This window comes from Gigantopelta aegis, chromosome 14 (genome assembly GCF_016097555.1).
Source record: "Gigantopelta aegis isolate Gae_Host chromosome 14, Gae_host_genome, whole genome shotgun sequence".
Classification (NCBI taxonomy): domain Eukaryota; kingdom Metazoa; phylum Mollusca; class Gastropoda; order Neomphalida; family Peltospiridae; genus Gigantopelta; species Gigantopelta aegis.
Window position 1 is genome coordinate 22,214,726 of NC_054712.1, and position 23,773 is coordinate 22,238,498.

At 34.5% G+C, this 23,773-nt stretch overlaps 1 protein-coding gene across 1 annotated transcript; it reads left to right on the forward strand.

Moving 5' to 3' along the window:
- The first annotated feature begins 853 nt into the window (after positions 1-853).
- On the forward strand, positions 854-23,499 carry LOC121389426 (C-type mannose receptor 2-like). Its single transcript, XM_041521052.1, has 17 exons — positions 854-944; positions 1,356-1,517; positions 2,116-2,284; positions 4,537-4,593; positions 5,150-5,231; positions 6,040-6,151; positions 7,124-7,299; positions 13,537-13,700; positions 15,996-16,149; positions 17,458-17,553; positions 18,365-18,513; positions 19,216-19,303; positions 19,649-19,723; positions 20,230-20,262; positions 21,193-21,277; positions 21,988-22,088; positions 23,205-23,499. The coding sequence occupies exons 1-17, from the start codon at positions 937-939 to the stop codon at positions 23,402-23,404; spliced, it is 1,911 nt and encodes a 636-aa protein (XP_041376986.1). The 5' UTR covers positions 854-936; the 3' UTR covers positions 23,405-23,499.
- The last annotated feature ends 274 nt before the right edge of the window (positions 23,500-23,773 follow it).

Here is a 23,773-nt window from a genome sequence, read left to right on the forward strand (position 1 = left end):
ACATTTATTACCTATTCAATGGCGTATTTTCTTATGACCATACATTATGGTTTATAGGGAAAACAACCCATTATGACCACACACCTATTATCAGGGGAATATTTTAATTTACCTATTATCGTGTTTATAGGGAAAGACTATCAAATTCAGATTGACCACGCACCTATTATCGTGTTTATTGGTACAAATTGATAAGTATTTTAATTATGGCACACACCTATTATCGTGCTTATAGGGAAAGACTATACAAATTAATTTTTTATCTATTGATGGCGATTTTCTTTACATACACACCCAAACAGGAATATACCGTAATTAGATCATTCAGACTAGAAATCCCAACGGCCAATGGAATTTTTTTTTTCGGTAGAAATATATTTTTTTTTCATAATCCATCATTGGAACCTCACTACCTAAAATATAAATATTAATTTTCATTGACTGTTCAAAAATTGTTACGGAAAACAGTCATTTAGATTTTATATCCACCCCTACTTCCATAATGTATTTAAAATACAAATATAACATCGATAACCCTTTAGCATCGAAAGGCCCTAAGATTAAAGTTGCATGTTAACACCAATATAATAGTCCCCATGCCAAATTTAATTTTTGACATTTCAACAACCAAATGACCAGCAGCATGACGGGGATTTAGACTTAGCTAGCAATATAGAACCTTCCTCATGCAGGAATAGTCTTTATGAATATGATATGGCAAAACAACTAGTCCTAGGGCAGTTTAGCAACCAACTATACTTATCCTGATTTTATTAATTTGGGCCCAGTACCGTTGTCTGGTTTTAGTCTGAGAAGTACATATATATTCTCTTTATAGGTGACAGGCGTTTAAGTTACCTCGTTATTAAAGGCAAGTCGTACACCATTCAATTTAATGGAACTGCACCCGATAAAACGGAAATACATGCAGAAAACATGATACTGTGAGTATTTACAGACATTTATTTCATTGAATTTTGATGAACAGAATGTTTAAATGAGTCGTATAATTGAATATTTTTCACATCTATAAACCCATTATCATAGTGTGCTCGCGGGTATGTGTCGACCACATTTTGCTAAAATCAATGGTACGATATAATGGGTTCATTGAAGCTTGCTTGTTTCTTGAATCTCACCAAATGGACACATGAAAACATTTAACAGACATGTACATGTAGCATTAGTAGTTTTCATCATGGCTGTGGAATAATTTATTCTGAGCACTAATAAAACAAATGTATCCAAATACAGCACCCTGATCATAATATGTCTAGTTTTACTTGCCTTTCTATCCATATGTTAGTAGTATAATTATGCATCATCAGCGAGTTTCTTGTGAATTGTTTTTGCAGTGGTGATATGATTCGTGTTGGCATCTGCTATCCAAAAGGTGTTACAAGTTTCGAAGTAACTGGGTCACAGCTGGCGATGGTCACGATGTTTTCAGTATCGTCAATCAAGGAGTTGGATAGTGATACCACTGGAAAGGCATGGTTTTGGGATTCTGCTTCAGGGTTTGTTTTATAATTGCCTAAAGTGTTCGGCTTTATTTATGGAGGTGGCTGGGATTTAGCTCGGTTGGTCAGCTCGCCTGAGGTACTTGCATCGCAGGATCGAACCACGTCGATTAACTCATTCACCGATAGTGTTCCAACCAGCGCACCACAACTACAGTTGACCATTATCAAACGCCGTTGTATGTGTTTTTCTGTCTGTGGGAAAATGCATATAAAAGATGCCTTTGCTGATCATGTGAAAATGTGGCGGGTTCCCTCTAAGACTGTCAGAATTACCAAATGTTTTACATGCAATAGCTGATTGATCAATGTGCTCTAGTGGTGTCGTTGAACAAAACAAACTTTATTCATGGAGGGTTTAAAGTAACTATCCTAGTTTTCAGTGCAATTGTTTAGATTTTTCCGATAACTTTTTTAACAATTATGTATTAAATGTTTTAACATGGCAATGTTGTGAGTAAATTGGGATAAAACATTCCTTCCCCACGAGTTGGGACACGGTAGGGAACATGTATTGCTTTAGTGGTACTTTCAGGATGCTTTTTTCTTTTGATTGTTCCTAATATAAATTTACGCATTACTGTTTCTATTTCAGATTACTGTTTATTAAGCTTGTTGGTTTCCATGACTCCATAGATGGAGAGGTCTGTCCAGGCCTAAGATGTCCTACTATAACTATAATCCGAAATGGCGGCGGCTCGACCCCTGCTGACTGCTTTGACGCAGCCTATACAGGAGCTGCACCTTACAAGAAACAAGATACCGTGAGTAAAACAAGATACCGTGAGTAAAACAAGATACCGTGAGTACATGCCGTCGTCTCACGTAGCCATGCGAATCGGGGTAGTAGGTTCGAATTCGGCCAATTGTATATTTAGATAAATTTACTGGGTCATTTCATTTCAACTTATTTTCGTGCCGATATCCAATTAAGGTTCAAGCACGCTGTCCTGGGCACACACCTCAACTATCTGGGCTCTGTCCAGGACAGTGGGTCAGTTGTTGATTAGTTAGTGAGAGAGCCCTTAAGAACTCGCTCTGGGTTGGAGCAGTTACCTGGTTGCGAACTCAAATTAAAATAGTGTCTGCCAACTTTTCTTAACTATGGGATTCATTTCATTTTTGTGGATAAGTGACTAAGCGATTACGGTCGCAGTCTTTCAAGTGCTATGCAGTAGGTTTGACTCATTCCAACTTTATGTGTGTTTATACACTTAATATAGGGGTGCAACCACGCTGTCTAGTAGTCAAGACAGGAAAACAATATAATTGTGGCTGGCAGGGCATGGCCATGTCAGTAGTATGTCCAATGCAAAATCCAAAAGCTACAGCACTATAAAACCACTATTTGCCATACTAATGTTTTACTATAGAATGTGTTTATACACATCTCATACATGCTAAGATTAAAAACTTTAAATATTGTTTCCACTAAAAGTACCGCAAGTTAATTTTAAAATTTGCATTTCCTATTTTCATCAGAAATGAACACAGTATCGCTCAATGGAAGTATCTTCTGTGGACATACCATAATTACACTTATTACCCCAGCGGTCACTCATAACAGGGAAAATATTTTCCATATTTTCTTAGTGAGAAATATTCTGCATTGGTCTAACGAACAATACTATTGGACAATTTGACGCTTACAAACCAATGACTGTCGGTACTAAATATGACGATTTGACAAACACACAAAAAGACGTCATGTAGTTTAAAGAGTTTGCCTTTACGGGTCTCTGTTTTTGATGTTAAATTAATAACAAAATGTCATTTTAATGCAATTCATTATAGATTTGGAAGCAGAATAAAGAGAACTTGTGTTTTTTAAAATTTATCTATGAACGTGATTAAATTACAACGTTATAGTAATTCTCAGAACAGTGCGTAAAGTGGTTTACATCGTTCCTATACAGGTTTGGCCTTCGTGCATGTGCGTCGAAAATAAAGGCTATTAGAAAAAAAATAGCTGAAGTAATAAATAGAATAACAAACTCGGTACCAGTTATTATCAAATTTATGTCCCTCGTGAAATAATTTTCATTTGTCACTCGCTAAAGCTCGTGACAACTGAAAATTATTTCACTCGGGACATAAATTTTATAATAACTGGTAACTCGTTTATTATCCTCTATTTATTACCCCAGCGGTCACTCATAAAAGGGAAAATAGTTTCCATATTTTCTCAGTGAGAAATATTCTGCATTGGTCTAACGAACCATACTATTGGACAATTTGACGCTTACAAACCAATGACTTTGTCGATACTAAATATGACGTCATTTACGATTTGACAAACCCAAATGACGTCATGTAGTTTAAAGAGTTTGCGTTTACGTGTCTCTGTTTTTGGTGTTAAATTAATAAGAAAATGTAATTTTAATGCAATTCATTATAAGTTTGAAGCAGAATAAAGAGAACTTGTGTGTTTTTTTAATTATCTATGAACGTGATTAAATTACAACGTTATAGTAATTCTCAGTGCGTATTTAGTGGTTTACATCATTTCTATACAGGTTGGCCTTCGTGCATGTGCGTGGAAAATAAAGGTTTTTAGAAGAAAAAAATAGCTGAGGTAATAAATAGAATAACAAACTCGGTTCCAGTTATTATCAAATTTATGTCCCTCGTGAAATAATTTTCATTTGTCACTCGCTAAAGCTCGTGACAGCTGAAAATGATTTCACTCGGGACATAAATTTGATAATAACTGGCAACTCGTTTATTATCCTCTATCTAATGGTCCAGGTTTAAAATGTGATGGAGTATTATTAATCTAACGTTATTTTTCAAGTACTCAGTATTCAACGAAAATTAGCTTCCACCCCTCCCTATTTTGAGCACATTTCCACCCAAGAATCATTAATGATACGTGGCAGACAGAAGTAAAGTAAAAATTGTGTGAATTGTTTTTATTAGATTGTTCAATGACAGTAGAACACATGATCTCATATCTAAGACAAAACTTGGAAAAGTTAAAAATTAAAATTAGTAGCCTATATGTTTTCTTTTACAGTGTTCTGAAACTGTTCCCAGCAGGAAACCTTGCTCTAAATCTGAGACAATTCCAGAGGTAAGCAATTTCTTCAAATCTCGTTGAATTAGAACTTGCCATTTAATGTGAATGTTAGTTTCTACCACTGGAACAAACTGATTTTATCAATTACTTTGAACACTATGTATTGTAAAGGGTTAAAGACGCAGGCCCTAGTTTTACCAAGTTTGATCATCTACAAAGTTAAACCTGCAACACTCATTTGGGAATGGTTGTAACAGAGAAACTAAAGTCTGTAATGTTTAAACTGGAAACGCCATCTTGTCTCGATATCTATTACTTCTCAGACGAATGTGCATTTTTATAATTGTTTTTATTTCGGGGTATTGCAGTGACGTGGATAAATTGAACAACGTCAGGTTTATGAAAATTAATATTGTAAATAATAAAATGTAAGTACTAATTTAAATTAATAAAAACGACTTTAATTGTGAAAAATAGTCGTGTTTAGGGTCGTAGACGTAGGGTCTGTCACTTTAAAATGTTAGCACCAATTCCATAAATGCCATGACTTTGTTGAAATGTCTTGTACCATTGGTAATCTAATATTGATTATGGTTCTGTTTGTTTTTAGGGTATTGGTATGCCTGTTGTACCGAGTATAGAGAATGTTCCCAAGTTTGCACCAGAGTGTTCAGTCCCAGTGATTCACCCAAGTAAGAACATTTATAAGTAAAATGGTATTTGTAGCATATCTTCGGCTTATGATTTGCCGATGCATACCTCTGGACAATTTAGTTTGTTCTAAGCCTTGATTTTTGGCATTGGATTTTAGGTTTGTTTTCTTAATATTTTCATTAAATAATAAGAGATTATTTTTTTCGAGTTGGAGTAATTTGATATCAATAATCAGTGTCTTCTGATCAATATTTTTACTTGGTACCCTCAGATGAACGCTGTACCAATTAGTTACCAAGCTATGATAAACATTGGCAAATGAAGTCTTTGACCCACTTACCTGGAAAATGTGATCCAATGTCTTGTTTCAAAATTATGATTGGTGAGATTGGGAGATTTAAATAAAATATATTTTTAAAATTTGTTATGCGGTTGGCAACTCCCATACACACCCGAGGTCGGGATGTAGCCCAGTGGTAAAGCACTTGCTTGATGAATGGTTGGTCGGAGACTGAGCACAGTCTGTGGACCCATTGGGCTATTTCTCGTTCCATGACTGGTATATCAAAGGCCGTGGTATGTGCTATCCTGTATGTGGGGATGGTGCATATAAAATATCCCTTGCTGCTAATCGAAAAGAGTAGCCCATAAAGTGGCGACATGGGGATTCCTCTCTCAATATCTGTGGTCCTTAACCATATGTCCGATGCCATATAACCGTAAGTAAAATGTGTCGAGTGCGTTAAATAAAACATTTCCTTCCTTCCTTCCCAAGCACTGTTCATTAAAATGTTGTACACCACAAAGGAACAATGTCTGTCATGTGTGTATTTTTTGTGTTTCTAGATCGTGGCTCCATTGAATACATGGGATGTTTCAGAGACACAAAAATTCGTGACTTACCTTATGATAGATGGATACTAATGGCCTCCATGACTCCAGAAGTCTGCATAGAGAGGTAAGTAGACTCAAAACTGTACAGTGATACTCAATCTCTCGGTACTAACCAGGACCGTGGCTAGAATATTATATAGAAGGGCAGATGAATTAATGGAACGAACGAGCATGAAAGGCACAAGAAACTAGGTGATCCGAGGGCATTGCCCTCCCCAGTAAATTTTGAAATCTGAGGCTCTGAAATATCATTTTGCAGTCATTTCAGGGAGGTTACATAAAGGTTAATATCTATAACCAGTAAATTGTTTTAGGAATTGGGTTATTTTGAAGGGCAACTGCCCCCTCTGGTCCCCCTTAGGTACGGTCCTGCTGACATTAAACCCCTATACTTATACATACATTTTTACGATGCTAATAGTAATTGGAAGTTGGACCACACATAAGTGTTCACGTCGGGGAGGGGCAAGAGAACTGGCCACCTAATGCTGGAGCAAATTCATAATTCGGCCAAAAAAACGATGGTCATTAGAGAAAAAGGCTGGCCGTATATCCATGTATTTTTGTCATTCTACTCACATTATTGGTTCCAATTAATGTGAAAATAATGAACGTTGGTATCCATATTCTGGCATATTTGTTTAATTGGGCTAAAATCTGTCTGCAAACACCCCCACCCCACCCGTTTTAAAAACTTTTAGTGTATATACCAATGTGTGTACAATAGTCTTGTCTTTCCACCACACATATCATTACATGTATTTCAGATGATACTGGGACGGGACCTAGACTAGTGGTAACGCGCTCGCTCGATTGGGCCATTTTTCGTTCCAGCCAGTGCACCACAACTGTATATACTACCCTGTCTGTGGGATGATGCATATAAGATCTCTTCCTGCTAATCGAAAAGAGTAGCCCATGAAGTGGCGACAGTGGGTTTCCTCTCAATATCTCTGTAGTCTTTAATCATGTCTGACGCCATATAATCGTAAATAAAATGTTGAGTAGGTCGTTAAATAAAACATTTTTCTTTCAGATGTTACTATCGTGGATATCAGTATGCAGCTGTACAGATTGGAAACCAATGTTTCTGTGGCAATGCTTATGGTATATTTGGTGAAGACAGCGGAGGCTGTAAAAAACCATGTTCTGGCGATTCTAGCAAGATATGTGGCGGGATGATGAAAAATTCAGTTTATTCTACTGGCAATGGTAATTATCGATGTTTAGATGCTTTGAAATTATGTGGACAGTTTACATTATATTAAATAAAGATGTACTTGATATTTTGATCTTAATTACGCATGTAATTTGCATGAAATTAATTACAGATGTTGGCATTTTTGCATTAAAGGCGCTCTGTCACGGATGGTTGACCAAATTAATGACCTAACAAAGTATTATCTTAAAATCTATACATTTGATTTGTCGCTAAATGTACTTTATTTAACCATCTTCATAACTACCATAACCCACTAATTACTGATATTTTGCAAAAATAATAGAATTATGTCAACGGTCCATAATTCAGGAAAAGATAACGGCTATTTGGAGCGAAGAGGTGTGACGTATTTTTGTAGTCACGTGATGGGCAACCCCCGAATAACTGCAATGTCAAAACGATTTGCCAAGCTCGTATAACGAGAACGCTTGACCGTCCTATGCGACGTAGGGTAAATCGAAAGAAAAACAATGAAAATAAGTTATAAAAAGATATATAAACATGTACTGAATGATAAGCTTATACATTAATTTATTTTAGCAACAGAAGCATTTTAGACGGCGACGATTCGACTAGTTAGGCCTTTGCATGTACAAATAAATTTATAATTTGTTCGCGGAAAAATCTAAACACCGCATTCATTTTTTAGTTTGTCAAATTTATTATTATATAAAATATGCCATAACCCCATGGGTAAGTACACATGGCTTGGAATAGTAATTACTATATGTTTTAAAGAATACTGTGAACTAGACGGTGTTTATATAAGAATTGGCTATATATACGACGGCCGTGTATATGGCCTCCGCTAACGAGGGCTGCCTATAAACACAGCAAAAATGTATATAGGCGGTAAATAAGTATTTGATTGATTCATATTGCCGAACCACTTGGAACAGGAGGAATACATTCTAAGTACAAACAGGGGAATGAGGGTTGAATATGAATCTAGCGGACCCTTTTGTGTATGTTTTCCATAGACACCTATCCAGTGTTTCTGCCGGAAATAATGTTTTGGGTATGGCGCTATGAAATTAAATATTTACAATGTGTTTGCGGAATGCAACAGCAGTCGACAGGTGTTATGGGTTAGGTGTAGGGTTAGGGTTATGAAAACCACACAGTAAGAATAGTCATTAATTTTGTCAAGGTTAACTTAATTTTTTTAAATCTGCAATAAAATTTGGGTATGGCGCCATACCCATTTTACCCTGCTACCGTATATGAATAGCGTATGATTGCCCCTGCAATACTAATTATTATTATTATTATTATTATTATATGAATGAATTATACATATAAATAAATTTATTATCAACTTCTGAGATAATCTGAAAAAGAAAATAAATACACACCAACTACGGACAGTACTCAAACTAACAGCGGGGGTTTGTAACTGGAAACAGTCGAAAGGAAACGTGTTATCTGTTTTTGAACCGTCAATGTACCATTATTGTTACAGTAAAAAAGTAAAGTTTGTTTTATTTAATGACGCCACTAGAGCACATTGATTTTTTATCTTATCATCGGCTATTGGACGTCAAACATATGGTCATTCTGACACTCTTTTTAGAGTAAAAATCCGCTGTCGCCACATAGGCTACTCTTTTACGACAGGCAGCAAGGGATCTTTTATTTGCGCTTCCCACAGGCAGGATAACACAAACCATGGCCTTTGTTGAACCAGTTATGGATCACTGGTCGGTGCAAGCGGTTTACACCTACCCATTGAGCCTTACGGAGCACTCACTCAGGGTTTAGAGTCTGTATCTGGATTAAAAAGCCCATGCCTCGACTGGGATCCGAACCCAGTACCTACCAGCCTGTAGACTGATGGCCTAACCACGACGCCACCGAGGCCGGTAATTGTTACAAATAAGCATAATTAATAACTGATTCGGTAACAGTACTAACAGTTTAGCTAGTTTCACAGATCGGTACTGTTAGAGGACATTATGTTGTGTATTAAGCAAAAATGATTGTGCCACAATGTTTTTTGTCTGTGCAGGCACATACCCATCTCCTAGTACAAGCAATTTTTTTGTAAACTTCGCTCGCTTCCGTGTAGACCTCCTCCACACATGCTAAAATGTTTGCACACGCATTTGCAGTGGTACTGTGTACGGAGCTCCGTAAAAAACCCAAAACACAAACAAACAAACAACAAACAAATTAAACAACAAAATAATCCACGCTCCCCCCCCCCTCATCTCCCCCCCCCCCCCCAAAATAAATAAAATAATAATAAAAATCACTTGCTCAATCCCCTGCTTAAGCAAATTTTGTTTTCTGTTTTTCACCCCGATAATTGTCCGGCGGAGCGTATCACCCCCTATAAACGTTGCTCACCCCAAAACCCCCCACCAATAATAAAAACAATTAAAAAATAAAAAATAAACCAAATAAATAAAACAAATAATAATAAACAAAAATCGTGAGTTTAGGTTCCAACTATTTATTATTTTATTTCAGCGTATTCGCCGGTTTTTTTGTTTTGTTTTTTTCTGGGTTTTTTTGTTTTTTTGGGGGAGGGGGTGGGGGGGGGGGGCGGGGTTGTCAAGAAATATTATATTTGAAATTATTTTGAAGTCTCTACGGCGGCCGTGCACTGTATATACAATTCAAAGGTACTTTACACGGCTGTCGTGTGTATATATATATATATAATCCAATAACCAATAACTCATCAATATTTGGTTTTGTCGTACGTTTCACTCCAATAAGAGTTCCAATTTTTAAAAATGAAGCTGCTCACAGGTTGTCATGCGATTCCCCCAATCAGGGTTCAATTAAAATGTTTTGGGTGATACAATAGCAAGGTGTGGTATTCCAAATTAATGTAATTGTCATCTATATTCCATATTTAGAGAAATAAGGCCCACTAAATCTGTGATTGAGCGCCTTTAATTTTGAAGTATAGAAATTGTTATTGGAGATATATATATATATATATATATATATATATATATATATATATAATAATAATAATTTAAAGAAATAACTATCCTTTTACATGTTTCAATCATATCTTCAGAAAGGAACTGCTAAATAACTGCTAAATATGACGTCATACATATTATGACGTTACTGCTGTAGAAGGGGATTGATTTAATTACGTCATTGTTGCTTTTATCTAACGAAGAGCATTAAGAAGTGGACAAAACTTTCTAATAAAATACATTTCCTTTGTCTTTCTTTTCATTTCATCATTGGTATCTATGTGATAAAATGGGAAAATGGTGAATTTAATATCTTTTTGTGCCGCACATGTATTTAAATGTGAACTCAAGGGTATGCATCTTGTTTCAGGTTGTTTTATTTGCTGTTTGTGTACGCGTACTCTGGCTCTCAGCTGAGTGGTATGACCAATGTATTGTTCTTTGCAACCTTGGCATGTAATTACATAAATAACATTGTTAACCGAACAATCCATATCCCTGTGTACCCAAAATAAACCTTTGTGGTTGAATTCTATATGTGTGCCTTCTAAAATATGTTAGCATGTACCACAGTTACTTCGGTTACACTTTTTGACACTGCATTTATGTTCTACTGTTGTAGATTCAAATCGTGCTTTTGTCAGTATCTCTTTCAAGTTTTTGCTTTGTCTCTTACTATTTATAATTGAAATAGAGTCTAGTATGGAAGACATTTTTTCATTTTGTTTTAAAATGTGCAATTCTGATAAGATCTTTTTATATATATATCGGGGTTCTGCGGGTTATGGGTGGATACAAATGCCAGCGGCCTTTTCGCTGAAACGATTTGTTTTGGTTTTAAAAGATATTTTCTATCTAATACTACCGCCTTTTCGATACTATCTGATATTAGCTGTTTTTGATAATCTCGCGGGAAATATTTTTAGGGGGAGACCAAAAAAGAAGGGCACATTGACTCGTCAAAAGGGCACCTTACTACAAGTTTTGATATTTACAATTAATATGAATTCCTACAGTTCTACGTCATAATATACTAGCAATAATGAAGTAAATTGGCGTCACTCGCGTTAGAACCTCAATGGGGCCCCATTGAGACTCAATAACACAGACACATATCTGCAAGCTTGCGCATGTACACGAAAATCTTGATTTCATTTATCTACAATATAATTATTGTTTACTTAAAAAAAAAAAAAATTCTACAAACAAAAAGGGCACTTGGACATTTTGAGGGCACTTGAACAAGTTTTTTGGGGGGACGCGTCCCCCTGGGCCCCCCCCCCCCCCCCCTTGGATCCGCCCATGCCGTTTTAAGATACATGTTGAGTTGAGGAGATGTTGATCACACTGATACAGATACGCCGTGCTAGGTTATATGGTATACTTCTTCTCGTATGACTCGGATGACAGGATGAGAAAGAAAGGTACTGTTTGCTATCAGTTGGTTTGTAAAATATATCAGTTTCTATTATGCGTCCACACTTGATTACTAAAGTGTCTAGAAAAGGAATGTTCTTTGCGTCTGTTTCCATAGTAAAGTTTATGTTACTATTCAGTGTGTTAAGTAACTCGTGAAATAATTCAAAACAGTGTTTGGACAAAGGCCACAGTATGAAACAATCATCAAGAAAACGTTTCCAGTTCTTCTTGAAATATAGCTGAAAGTCTGATTCAAATATATTTGTAATTTTAGTTTCTAATATTTGTTGTTGGTAACCTAAAGTCAGTGTGGCATAGCTTGGTGCCATTTTGGTACCCATTGCCGTCCCTTTAATCTGTTTGTAGTGTTTCCCATCAAAGTGAAATATATTGTTTTCCAATATATATTTTATGCTTTCTACAATTAAAGACTTCGAAATAAGTTCTGGCAAAAGTTCGGGATATTTGGTTAACCAGTATGACACTGCGGTGATTCCAAAGTCATGTGGTATGCTAGAATATAGTTTTGTTACATCAAATGTTATCAGTACGCTTTCTTCCGTTGTCTTTTCTGGCAGGTCGTTGATGAAATCCATAGTGTCTCTTGTATAACTGGTTACTTTTAATAAAAATGGTTTCAACAATATATCAATGAAATTGCTCAGTCTGTGGATTGCACACACTGGGCCAGCTACAATTGGTCGTAATTGTAAGTCATTAGGATGCAATAATTCTACATAACTTTTCTGTGCTTCTCTGCACATAGAATTAATAATCTGGCTCTTAATTACTCTCCTTACATTAAAAATGTGTTAAATAATAAAATTCCTTTTCGGTCAATTCTCCCACAAATCGTTTTATAAATGTTTTAAGTTGTTTAAAATTGTTTGATTTTACCTCTGTAATTTCTATGTAATTATTCTGATCTTCAATTATGGAACGAGCCATTTGTTTGTATTCAGCAGTATTCATGGTAACAATAGCACCACCCTTATCTGCTTGTTTAATAACAATAGACTTATCATTTGCTAAATTTAATAAACATTTTCTTTCATAATCTTTTATATTTGAATTTGATTTAGGATTGTTATTGAGAGGATATTTTGAAACTACTTCGATATAATCATCTAGGCTTCTATTCCTACCTTTTATTGCACTCCAATAACTTTTCAAAAAAATATTCAGTGTTTCTTAACTGGCGACAGAACTCATTAATATCTTCTTTTAATTCTTCTATATTGTTATTCTTTGGTGTGGGGGTAAATTTCAAACCCTTTTCCAAAACCCGTGTTTCTGTGGCAGTGAATTTCCGGTGAGATAAGTTGATTATTTTTATTTCCGCCTCCTGTGGGTGATTTTCTGCCAACCTATCTGTTCTGAGCTCCTGCTGTGGGCTAAAAAAGGGTTCGACCCTTGTTGTTCTCTGAACAATATATATATATATATATATATATATATATATATATATATATATATATATATATATATATATATATATATATATATATATATATATATATATCATAAATATTTTGATTTTTTTTCTCTCATAAATTTCTGTACATATTGTGGACCGACAATGTTTACAACTTGTCAAGACATTAATACACACAAACTAATGGATGCAAACAAAATTATGAATAAATTAAAACTATTAATATTTGTTCACTTTGTTCAGTACATTATTTACATTATTTTCATATTTACTTTTTCTCGTAGCCATTATTTTGTCAGTGTTATGATTGCACCAACAAGCTATTGTGATTATGGTAATAAACTATTTAGTTGTATTGTTAGTTACAAATGCAAAATGTACTTCAGCGGCACTTGTATATTTTTCAATCTTATAAACTGTTTTATCACCAATAGCTGCTGACGCGGCACTTCCAACTTGTGGACCGGGGAACTCTGGAGTTCAGATCAATGGAAACTGCTTCTATCTTGGTGGTAGTCCAGTGGACTATGTGCTGGGAGAAAAACAGTGTGTGGGTCTGGGAGGTCACCTGGCCAAAATAGACAGTGCGGACACAATGGTGAGATTTCAAACTAATTTGTTTTCAACTAAGTCCTATAGGATCAGAATAATACTCGACCATTTTTTGTTACATTTTAGTGAAAGAAATTAAATCATATTAGCATTATGCATGGTGACCTAATTATATATATTATATTATATTATATTATATTATATTATATTATATTATATTATATTATATTATATTATAATAATATTATATAATGTGTAGTGGTAGTGGTTGTAGTTGTAGTTGTAGTAGTTGTAGTAGTAGTAGTTGTAGTAGTTGTAGTAGTAGTAGTAGTAGTAGTTATAGTTATAGTTATATAGTTATAGTTGTAGTAGTTATTATAAATTATATTATATTGTGTTTTTCGATTTCGTCAGTATCATATATTAGGAATAAAAATTGTATTATTCGAGCATAATACGTCTTTTTTATTCCTAAAATATATATTGACACACAGGGTATTCTCTTTATAATCTCAAGCTTGATACGTGTTTTGTAAACTATACACGCATCTTTAATTCCAGACCCGCCATTACTAGATATTCAAATGATGTAAGAATGTGTGGCGCCTTGTGGTTTTGAATGGGAATGACGTCAAACTTGAATGACGTTATGTTGAATGTCCTTACATCAAAATAAACTAGTGCATAATGTTTGTTTCCTGAACTCTGGACAGCTTTCAATGTAAAATTGCTATTGAAATGTGTTTTATATTTAAAAGACAATGAATGCGTATGTCAGTTATTGAGTGTCACCCTAGTACGTTTGCTTAAATGTAAAAAATACCTAGAGCCGTGACTTGGATTAATTTACATCTAATTTGCAAAGTTATCAAATTCTTAAGTGTTATCTGAAAAATATCACATACTTTGATTGCACTGAAAATGTAATATAATTGGATAAATATGACATATTAAAACATCGCCGTAATATTTTTTATTTAAGTACTATATAAACGTTTATTTTTTTTAAACTAATACAAATGGATATTGCAATGAAACTGTCATGAGGCCAGTAATGTTAATTTACAGTTTTTGTGTTTGCGAAGTCGTATTGATAAAACGTGTTTTTTATTATCTACAAATAAAAAGCAACTTATCCAGACATGGTCTTTTTCGTCTATAATAATAGGTACATAATAATTTAGTTTTCACATTTTTCAACTGATTTTATAAAATATATGAACAGCTAGTTGAATTAAAAAGGCCATTTATTGGTGACGTAATAAATGACGAGAACTGACAATGTTCATATACATATCTAACTAGTTACATAAAACAATATATGTAATTAAATTTAAGAATATTACTGATAAATTTCTTATTACCATGTCATTTTAAAGAATTAATGTCATGTTCTGTTGAATATTCAAATTAAGCGGAATACTAAAACTTTATACTAGTGAATACCAAAATTATACAGCTTGGTGGGACGGAAGGTTATTTAATGGAATCTTCGTTGATTAATTATAAAAAATCAATTTGTTTTACTTAACAGCGCTTTTAAATTTTTGATCATTAACAATAACTGAGTTTCATGTAATATGACAAGTTCCATGCCTAATTTTGGATTATTCAGCAGTTTACATAAATAGATGTAAATGCATTAAATAACATTTTTGTGTACTAAATTTGATATTTTCAGATATATCGCATATTGAAGTTGTATATGAAATATAGGAACGTGTAAAATTATATCACAAAGATCTGAATCGGATTCAGAATTGTTTTAGGGAGGAGGTGCAACATAAAAACACTGTCTCTCACTAAATGTAAAAACACAAATGAAATCACACCATAGTAAACCTGGTCTCAAAATATTTGTGTATTAGTGCTTTCAAATATTTTTTACATTAAGGTTATTCAGTTTGGAATAACCAACTTGAACTAATCAACAAAATGGAAGATTAAATATGCAATAAGTGGACTATACAGATTATTAAGGATATTATGCTAATTTCATTTTCATTAATGAAATATTGCATGGCTTTACTTGATAAAACATTTTATGCAATGTTTAAAAATGGTGTCAATTGTCAGATTTCAACCTATTGCATCGATTCACATGGCATTAGACATGCTGCGACCGTAACCGCTTGGCCATTGGAATATCACTAAATGCTTTTCTTTGAAAATTTGTTTTTGAGAAATAGGTTGAAAAATTGGTAATTTAGGGGCTGTCAATTAATTAGAAAAATATTTGAGTATTGTTTTATGTCACCTATTTTGTGTGCAAGCCTTATGAGGTTGGTTTTTTTTTTTTTTTTTTTTTTTTTTTTTTTTTTTTTTTTTTTTTTTTTTTTAGACAAAACTGGAAATGTATCTTCGCCCATCCAAATCTGATGTGTGGATCGGACTGTCGGATGTAGTGACTGAAGGAAACTTTCAGTGGACAGATGGAAGCAGCCTTGGTGCATACAACAACTTCAAAACCAACGTTGGCAAAAGTGATTTTGTGTGTAAGTATCTGAAAAGGAGGAAACTTTATGTTTAAGAATTAAGTTCAATTTATTTAAAACATGCGTTGAGATGAATACGTATAGATGCAACGGTTAACACGTAAACAAATTTATGGTAGGATAGACGGACATTAATTCTGAAATTCTTGTCAAGTTTTAAATGTTAAAGGGACATTCCTGAGTTTGCTGCAATTTTAAAGATGTTTATTGACTAACAGAGACATTTTAACGATTGTAATTAAATATAAAATACATGTTTCTGCATAACATATTAGTGACTGTATATTAAACGTGTTTCTGATCGTTCTAATATTTGTACTGGGTTAAATTTCGTTTTATTTCCGAAAATATTATTTGAAGACGAAATCCAGTTTGGGCTTCTTACAAATACTAAGACGACCTGAAACACATTGAGTATACAGACACTGATATTCTAAACAAGAAAATATATTAAATATGTAAGTTTAATCGTAGAAATATTTTATTAGTCGGAAATTTTTTGCAATGCAGCAAACTCAGGAATGTCCCTTTAAGGGTTTTGGTGCATAAAGTACAATGTCGAAAACAATGAGTACTTACATTGTAGGGTTGTCTTAAATATTAGTTTTTTTACCTCTACAATGATGTATACGTCATTGCGGCTGCATGGGATATAAATCATGTGAATGGGCTACCATCAGATGATGAATATAGGTAAGTTTCGGAAGATTAATGACCATGGCTTTTATCCCAGAATATAGCTTGCTTTTGACGCACAATAGCTGCGTAGTTGTGTGCTGGGGTGTCGTAAAACATTTATTTGTATCCTATAGTGTCATAGTATCATGGACGTATCAAACTGTAACTTAAATTGTAGTCCAATATTGATGAATACTAATGCAGACCTGTTGCTCTACTTTCAAAACATTTTCCGAGTACATTCTTAATTATGGTTAATTGGGTTTAGATGTTTTTGTAGAAATCCCGGTGGTCCAGCGGTTAAGATCGTGGACTATTTAATGTCATGTTAATCAGGGCAGTACATTTCAATGCTATTACTTGATACTTTGTGTTTTTAAATATCCTATAATACAATGATTTCAGGATTTATTTCTGTTCTGGTGCTCGTACAACTTAAGTCTGGTAACTGTTAATAGAGGACTGTAACACCATGTATATGAGTAACACCATGTGTGTGATATAATTAGAGATTCGAGTCTAGATGTGGGTTAGATCATCAGTTTGGGGCTCTAGTATTTCTGACTGTTACTCAATACATTTGAGATGTTCAAATTATAACTGTTCTTGTTTGTTTATAACCAAATGAAGTTCTTGAAGTGGCATCAGTATTCCATTGGCAAACAGCTGCTTCAATAAAGGCAAAACGACCATTGTGCAAGATCACTGGGTCGGCGCCCACTACAAGTAAGTGATTTCATCATTCATCATTGCATCCTTCACTTAAGATTTTTTCACATTTTGATCAATTGATGCAGATAACATCGGTGAAAAATATTAAAACCGATGATAAATTACGGATGTTGGAAGAAAATTGGATATTATGATCGCGAAACCATTGTATAAATGTGTACATAAAAAATCGCCTTGCATGATGCGAATCTGTTAAACCCTGGCTTCGTTGGCTTGTAGTCGTGTATCGGCAGAAATCTAGGGAGTGTTAACAGCACATTGACATGTCACCAAGACTGCACTCCACTAACCTGGGTATCACCAATAAATAGCCCAGATGGGCAAGAGTCTTTGGAACGGTGATCTGCACCTTAATTTGATAAAGCACCATACTTAATTTGATAAAGCACCATATCTTTTGGTAACAGTAGCCTGTGTACCTGCAGTGGCGGTCTCTTCTTGACCATATATGTTCAGGACATAGATGATCAGATCCGTCAAAACTAAAGTTGTTTTGGTTTGTTATTTTTACAACTGCGTTGCATGTACTTCAAAATTACAAGGTACATCCAATGACTGGGCAGTTACACACTTCATTTTATATTGGAACGCCTCTTGAACATCTAGAGGTTTTATATAACTACATTAACAAAATTGGCTAATCTGACTTAGTATAGTAATCATTAGCTGTTGTTTAAAATGTTATCAGGGCTTCATGAATAATTACAATTGTTTTAGTGAATGTACTTTCATTTGTATAAAGTATGCAACATTAATTATCACATCTACCTGGACATACATGTATAGAACTGTTATTGCATTTCAGGCAAATGTGGAACAAATGATTATGGCAATCGCACTGGAACTTCCCAAGCTTGCTATGCTGTTTTGCCTGACCGTGCTACCTTTAGAGAAGCACAGTATGCCTGTTGGACAAGAAATGGTAGACTGGCACCCATCACTGCCGCATCTAAGGTAAATAGTTTAACTCGATCACATACCACCGTTACAAATTTAAAATATCCAAATAACGAATATAGATATAGAAGCATGCATTACAATACAAATAGTACCTAGTATAAATGTTATGTCTGTATTGCAAGTGCAGTTATAATACTTGAGAGAACGCGGATGACTATAGTTATTTTTAAAATGCGTACATTAAACAAAGATCCCACCAAGGTTGAAATATTACTAGGAAGTCATGAATGTCATGTTATTAGTATAGCATTCAAATTGGTTTTTGCGTTTAAATATTGAACAGACACTTAAATGTGGTTATGGAAATCCAATTTAAAACCATCATAGACAATCTAGCAATTATCTTGTCTTTTTGGCATTTTAATATAATTCATTGAGTCTTTCATATATGCGACCATTCATAGCTGTCTAAACTATTTATTTGGAATTTTAAATTGATCATCACATACCTGTTTTGACGCCCAATAGCCGATTTTATTTTAAATATTAAATGTTTTTCTGCTGGTGTCATTAAACATTCATTACCTAGTTCTTGGTGTGCTTTCACAAAATAATGCTCAAAGCTGCAAATTGGGATTGTTATTGGAATGGAAATACACTATTTTACCGTTTGGTGGGTAGTGTGGAAGAAATTCTTAGTCGCCTCACAACAAGATAATTTATGGAACCACCCTGACATTTTTATTATTTTAACAGAATGAAGTTATTCAGCATATATATTTGTTTGGTCACAGTGGAGTACGTGACTATTGGGTTCAGGGATCAGACTCATCAGTTTACACAGGTACGTTTATCTAGGTTGATGTATTATGTCTGACAGAAGTCTTATCACTCCCATATATTTGTACGTTAAATTATGAAAAATGCCTTCCCAAATGAATGTAATTTGTGCTCTAGGACATTTATAAAACAGTTATCATTTTTCACATATCTTCATCCTTTTAATTTGTTTTGGAGTGTGAAACTATAGTTTTTATGTATAAAGCATTTTTTAAATTTTACACTTCAGTGCTGAGTAACTATAGTTTATTTTCTAGATATATTACCCTGAAACTGCTTGTATACAAGAGACATGGTTCAAATGTTTGCTAATATATTTCACCTATATATTCACATTTTTTTATTTCAGAACTGAGGTATGGTGCTGTGTTTAATGAAGGTACAGCTGGTTTGAGTACATTGAACATTCCTGTGTGTTTACTAGGTACGATTTAGCAGTTTTCTAACAATTAATTTGCCCCTCCATTTAACCAATTTCATTAATTTAAACATGCCCTACATGCCATGTTAAAATGTTATGATTGTGTACATCTGAATTGGCTGGTGTCGGTGATTTAGGATTTTTGAAAAAGGTAGCTTCATCTCTTTAATTGTTGATTGATCCATTTTAAGTCTTAGTTGGAGTTATTTTTAAAGTGATTTTTGAAAATGTATTGCCCAATCTTTGATGCATCTATATTCATTGAACTAGGCTATTGTCAACCTCTTGGAATAATTGCCAAACTCCATGTGGGGAGACTGATGATTGTACAAGCAAAAATGGTTTCACAAATCTTTCTGTTTTTGATCAATTTAATCTTATTCATGTCTGTTGTCATAAAAATATTTTCTTCCATTGGTCTCAAAAACTCTTTAAAATAGTAAGTGTTGGCATCACAAAATAACTGCTTGTTTTTTGTTTGCTTCATGATAATTATCTCTTGTTTACAGAGGACGTCAGTGCCTCCAATCCATGTTCAACGGGTATGTATTACAGATTTTAAAAAATCTAATGGGGAGCAGAATCTTTATTTCTGCCAAATGTGGTCATATTACTTTCATTTTATGATAACGACTCTACAGAGTATGCTGCCATTGTAACATCTATCTAATGGGCATTTTTACCAATTAAAATTAGATATTAAATAGGGCTTTTTTTTATATATCTGTGTCTGAATATTTAGTGTTTCTGGTGGTCCTCAAACTATAGTCGGTCCCATCATCCTACAAAAGTTGTTTTGGTAAATTTCAGGTTTGACTAAGTTGTTTCGAAAACACAAAAACCCACAATTTTTCTGTTTAATTTACAAGTCTGCTAAGAAATAACTTGTATTAAATTCCATAGCATGAAAAAAGCCATTCCTTTGGGATGGACTGTAGATTTCTGCCATAAGTTCTTACACAACAAAATTATATAATTTGATCTTTTGCAAACATTTGGGCACAAGACAAACATTTAATATGCAGATGCTGTTATTCTAAACACAATGTATTTGGTAAGTATTTTTAGTCATTAAGAAACGTTAATAGAAAACAACTTGGCAAAGTGTTTAGTCTCAATGTGATGGGTCAGGACTTGGATCAGTGAGAGATACTAGGGTTGCAACATCAAACCACCTAGTCAGACCTATTGGATTTTTCTATCCCAACCAATGTCCCACCACTAGTCGATCAAATGTAAAGATACGTGCTGCCCTGTCCATGGTGGAAAGTCACTATTGTTGGGGAAATGTAGCTTTTTTTCTTGGACTGTCAGAATTACTAAATGTTTGAAATCAAATGGTCGATGCTTGATTAATTAATGTGCTCCTGTGACGTCATTGAAAAAATTAGTGTTTCTTGTTGAGCTCCATTATAAGAGATTTGTCTGATTACGCATTGTAGTGGAAGTTTTATTTGTTTTTTGTATTACAGGATGGACGTTGTCCAATGGATATTGCTATCTTTATTCAAATTATAAAGCGTCCTCATATGCAGATACTCTAAATCTCTGTAAACAGTAAGTATTTATTTCTTATTGCATCCGATTGACAACTTTATTAAATTTATACAGAATATTTTCCAGATAATACCTTATGTTTCTGGGGATACATTTTACAAATCTGTTGGTTAGATTAAGCTCGCTTATCACGTTGATTGTCTTCCACCCTACAAATAATCCACGATGGTCGTCGTTTGGGCTACATTATCCTTAGGAAATGTGAATAATTTTCAAAATTGTATCTCTGCATAGGGCAGAATCCACAGGATATTTTCACAATAACTAGTTATTGTCCTTGTCCTAGGCTCAAATTTATTACCGATTTTGCAGTCAACCCATGTTTTATAAAGATCATGGGCGTGCTCTTGTTTAGTTTATAGGCACAAGTAAACTCTACCAAGTGATTTGGCTATAAGTATTTAAAAATAGAGAATCTGTATATCGGTTTCTGCCAGAAATGTTTAAGGGTAAAAATTCCACAAATTTGCCTGTTCCTTCATGATCACAAATAACCCGCTGTATTAAAAAAGTTTGTATTTTTGTCGATAAATGATCGACACTTCCACTCTGTGGCATATCAGAGAAACATTTAAAAATTCTTAAAACAATGTCACTCTGGTTAAAAAAAACAAATGTAGGCAGCAAGTCGTACCCTGCCAAAAATGAGGGTATAAATCTTTACTCATTTGTTTCTTTGAAAAACATCTGCCTACACCTTTTTCTTTCAGGGGAATAAGTGACATCGTGACGATACACTCTGCTGCAGAACATGAGTTTGTAATTAACATGGTGAAGTCTGTCAGCGGAAGAAAGTCCTCTGTTCTCCTCGGTAAGTATAAACTTCAGTCCATTCTCTCCTGATTATTAACTTGATGCAAGAGTTTTATTTCAAAATATAATTAGATGGTATATGAACAACATTGTATTTACAATAATAACCATCAAATGTGAGCATCATAGTTCAAAAACACCACTACTGGGGTTACATTGTGAAGTTTCACGTAAAAAAACGTAAACATGTTTCTGTATATTTTTGTATCAGATATATCAGATATCTATCTATCTGGATAGATGTTTATACAGATGCATACACACACACACACACACACACACACACACACACACACACACACACACACACACACACACCTCATATCCCTAAAATGTAACCCGTGGCAATCATATGGTAAAATAACGAAAACAATATATTTAATTGAGGGTTTCTCCTTACACGGGTGAACGAACTCGAGTCTTACTAGACTTGACCAACTACAGGATACACATTCAAAACAATCTGCGTACAGGTAGTACTAATCCAAATAACTTCCGGCAGGGTCAAAGTTCAAGGTGCACCCAACTTTTAATAGAGAAGTGAACACCACAAATCCTGTGATAAACGTGTGTTGGTTGTCAAAAAAACAATTAGTTTCATCTGGGCAAAAAATATATGCAAATATATTTCATCTAGTAACCATTGTCAAGTTGTCTTGTGTTTGAAACATATATGGGGTACGTGTAAGAAGAAAAAAGTACTAACATTTTGTGTGGAACTAGGATAGTCATAGATGCTACCAGTTATCTCTGAAATGAGCAGCTTCACCCTCAATTGTTTCTGATTCACTTTAATGGTGAGGGGTGGTAGTACTTATATCCGTGGTGTTTATATCGATTGATATGCTGCAGGTAGATTTAGCCACATAGGTTACTATTGTCTTCTATGAGATTTGATTTGGTAGTATACACCCTACAGGCCCGATGTAACTAACATAGCAAGTGTCTCTCTCAAGGGTTCACCTTGCTACTAATCGAAAAGAGTAGCCCATGAAGTGGTGACAGCAGGTTTTCTTTTAATGTGTGTGGTACTTAACCGTGTCTAACGCCATATAACTATAAATAAAATGTGTTGAATGCGTCGTTAAATGTTTTTCTTTTTTTTTCTCTCAAGGGTTCAAATATAGTTCTGGATCATTCAGGTGGGCTGATGGACAGACTACTCAGGTAACGTATTGGAAAACTGGAAAAGGAGACGGCAACACTGCCAAGGGAAAATGTGCGGTCCTCAAGATAAAATCTTTGAAATGGTTCAACGTGGATTGCAAAAGAACCAAGGCTGGTGTCGTCTGCAAAGCACCTGCTGCCAACTGATTGGGGCAAAGGGCACAATGGACTAAATTAGCAGTATTCCTGTGTAACAGTACCTCAATGTGCTATATGCTAAAATAAAGATATATATTCTGAAATGCTGTCATTTGTTATTATATGGAAGTATTCTATTAGTATGATGCGAACCTATTGAACCAGAAGTGTCTAGTTGGCAATATCATTCACTGTAAAAGTGGGTTAGGCTACTACCACACAGGATTGTACATACTGTGGGTCTTTATTATTACACCACCGGCCTCGGTGGCGTCGTGGTTAGGCCATCGGTCTACAGGCTTGTAGGTACTGGGTTCGGATCCCAGTCGAGGCATGGGATTTTTAATCCAGATACCGACTCCAAACCCAGAGAGTGCT

What these genes read in the sequence shown, in the direction of transcription:
- LOC121389426 (XM_041521052.1), top strand. An exon ending in TGGCAAAAGTGATTTTGTGT is followed by an intron (nt 16,150 to 17,457) that starts GTAAGTATCTGA and finishes AACCAAATGAAG; the next exon opens with TTCTTGAAGTGGCATCAGTA. An exon ending in TGGGTCGGCGCCCACTACAA is followed by an intron (nt 17,554 to 18,364) that starts GTAAGTGATTTC and finishes ATTGCATTTCAG; the next exon opens with GCAAATGTGGAACAAATGAT.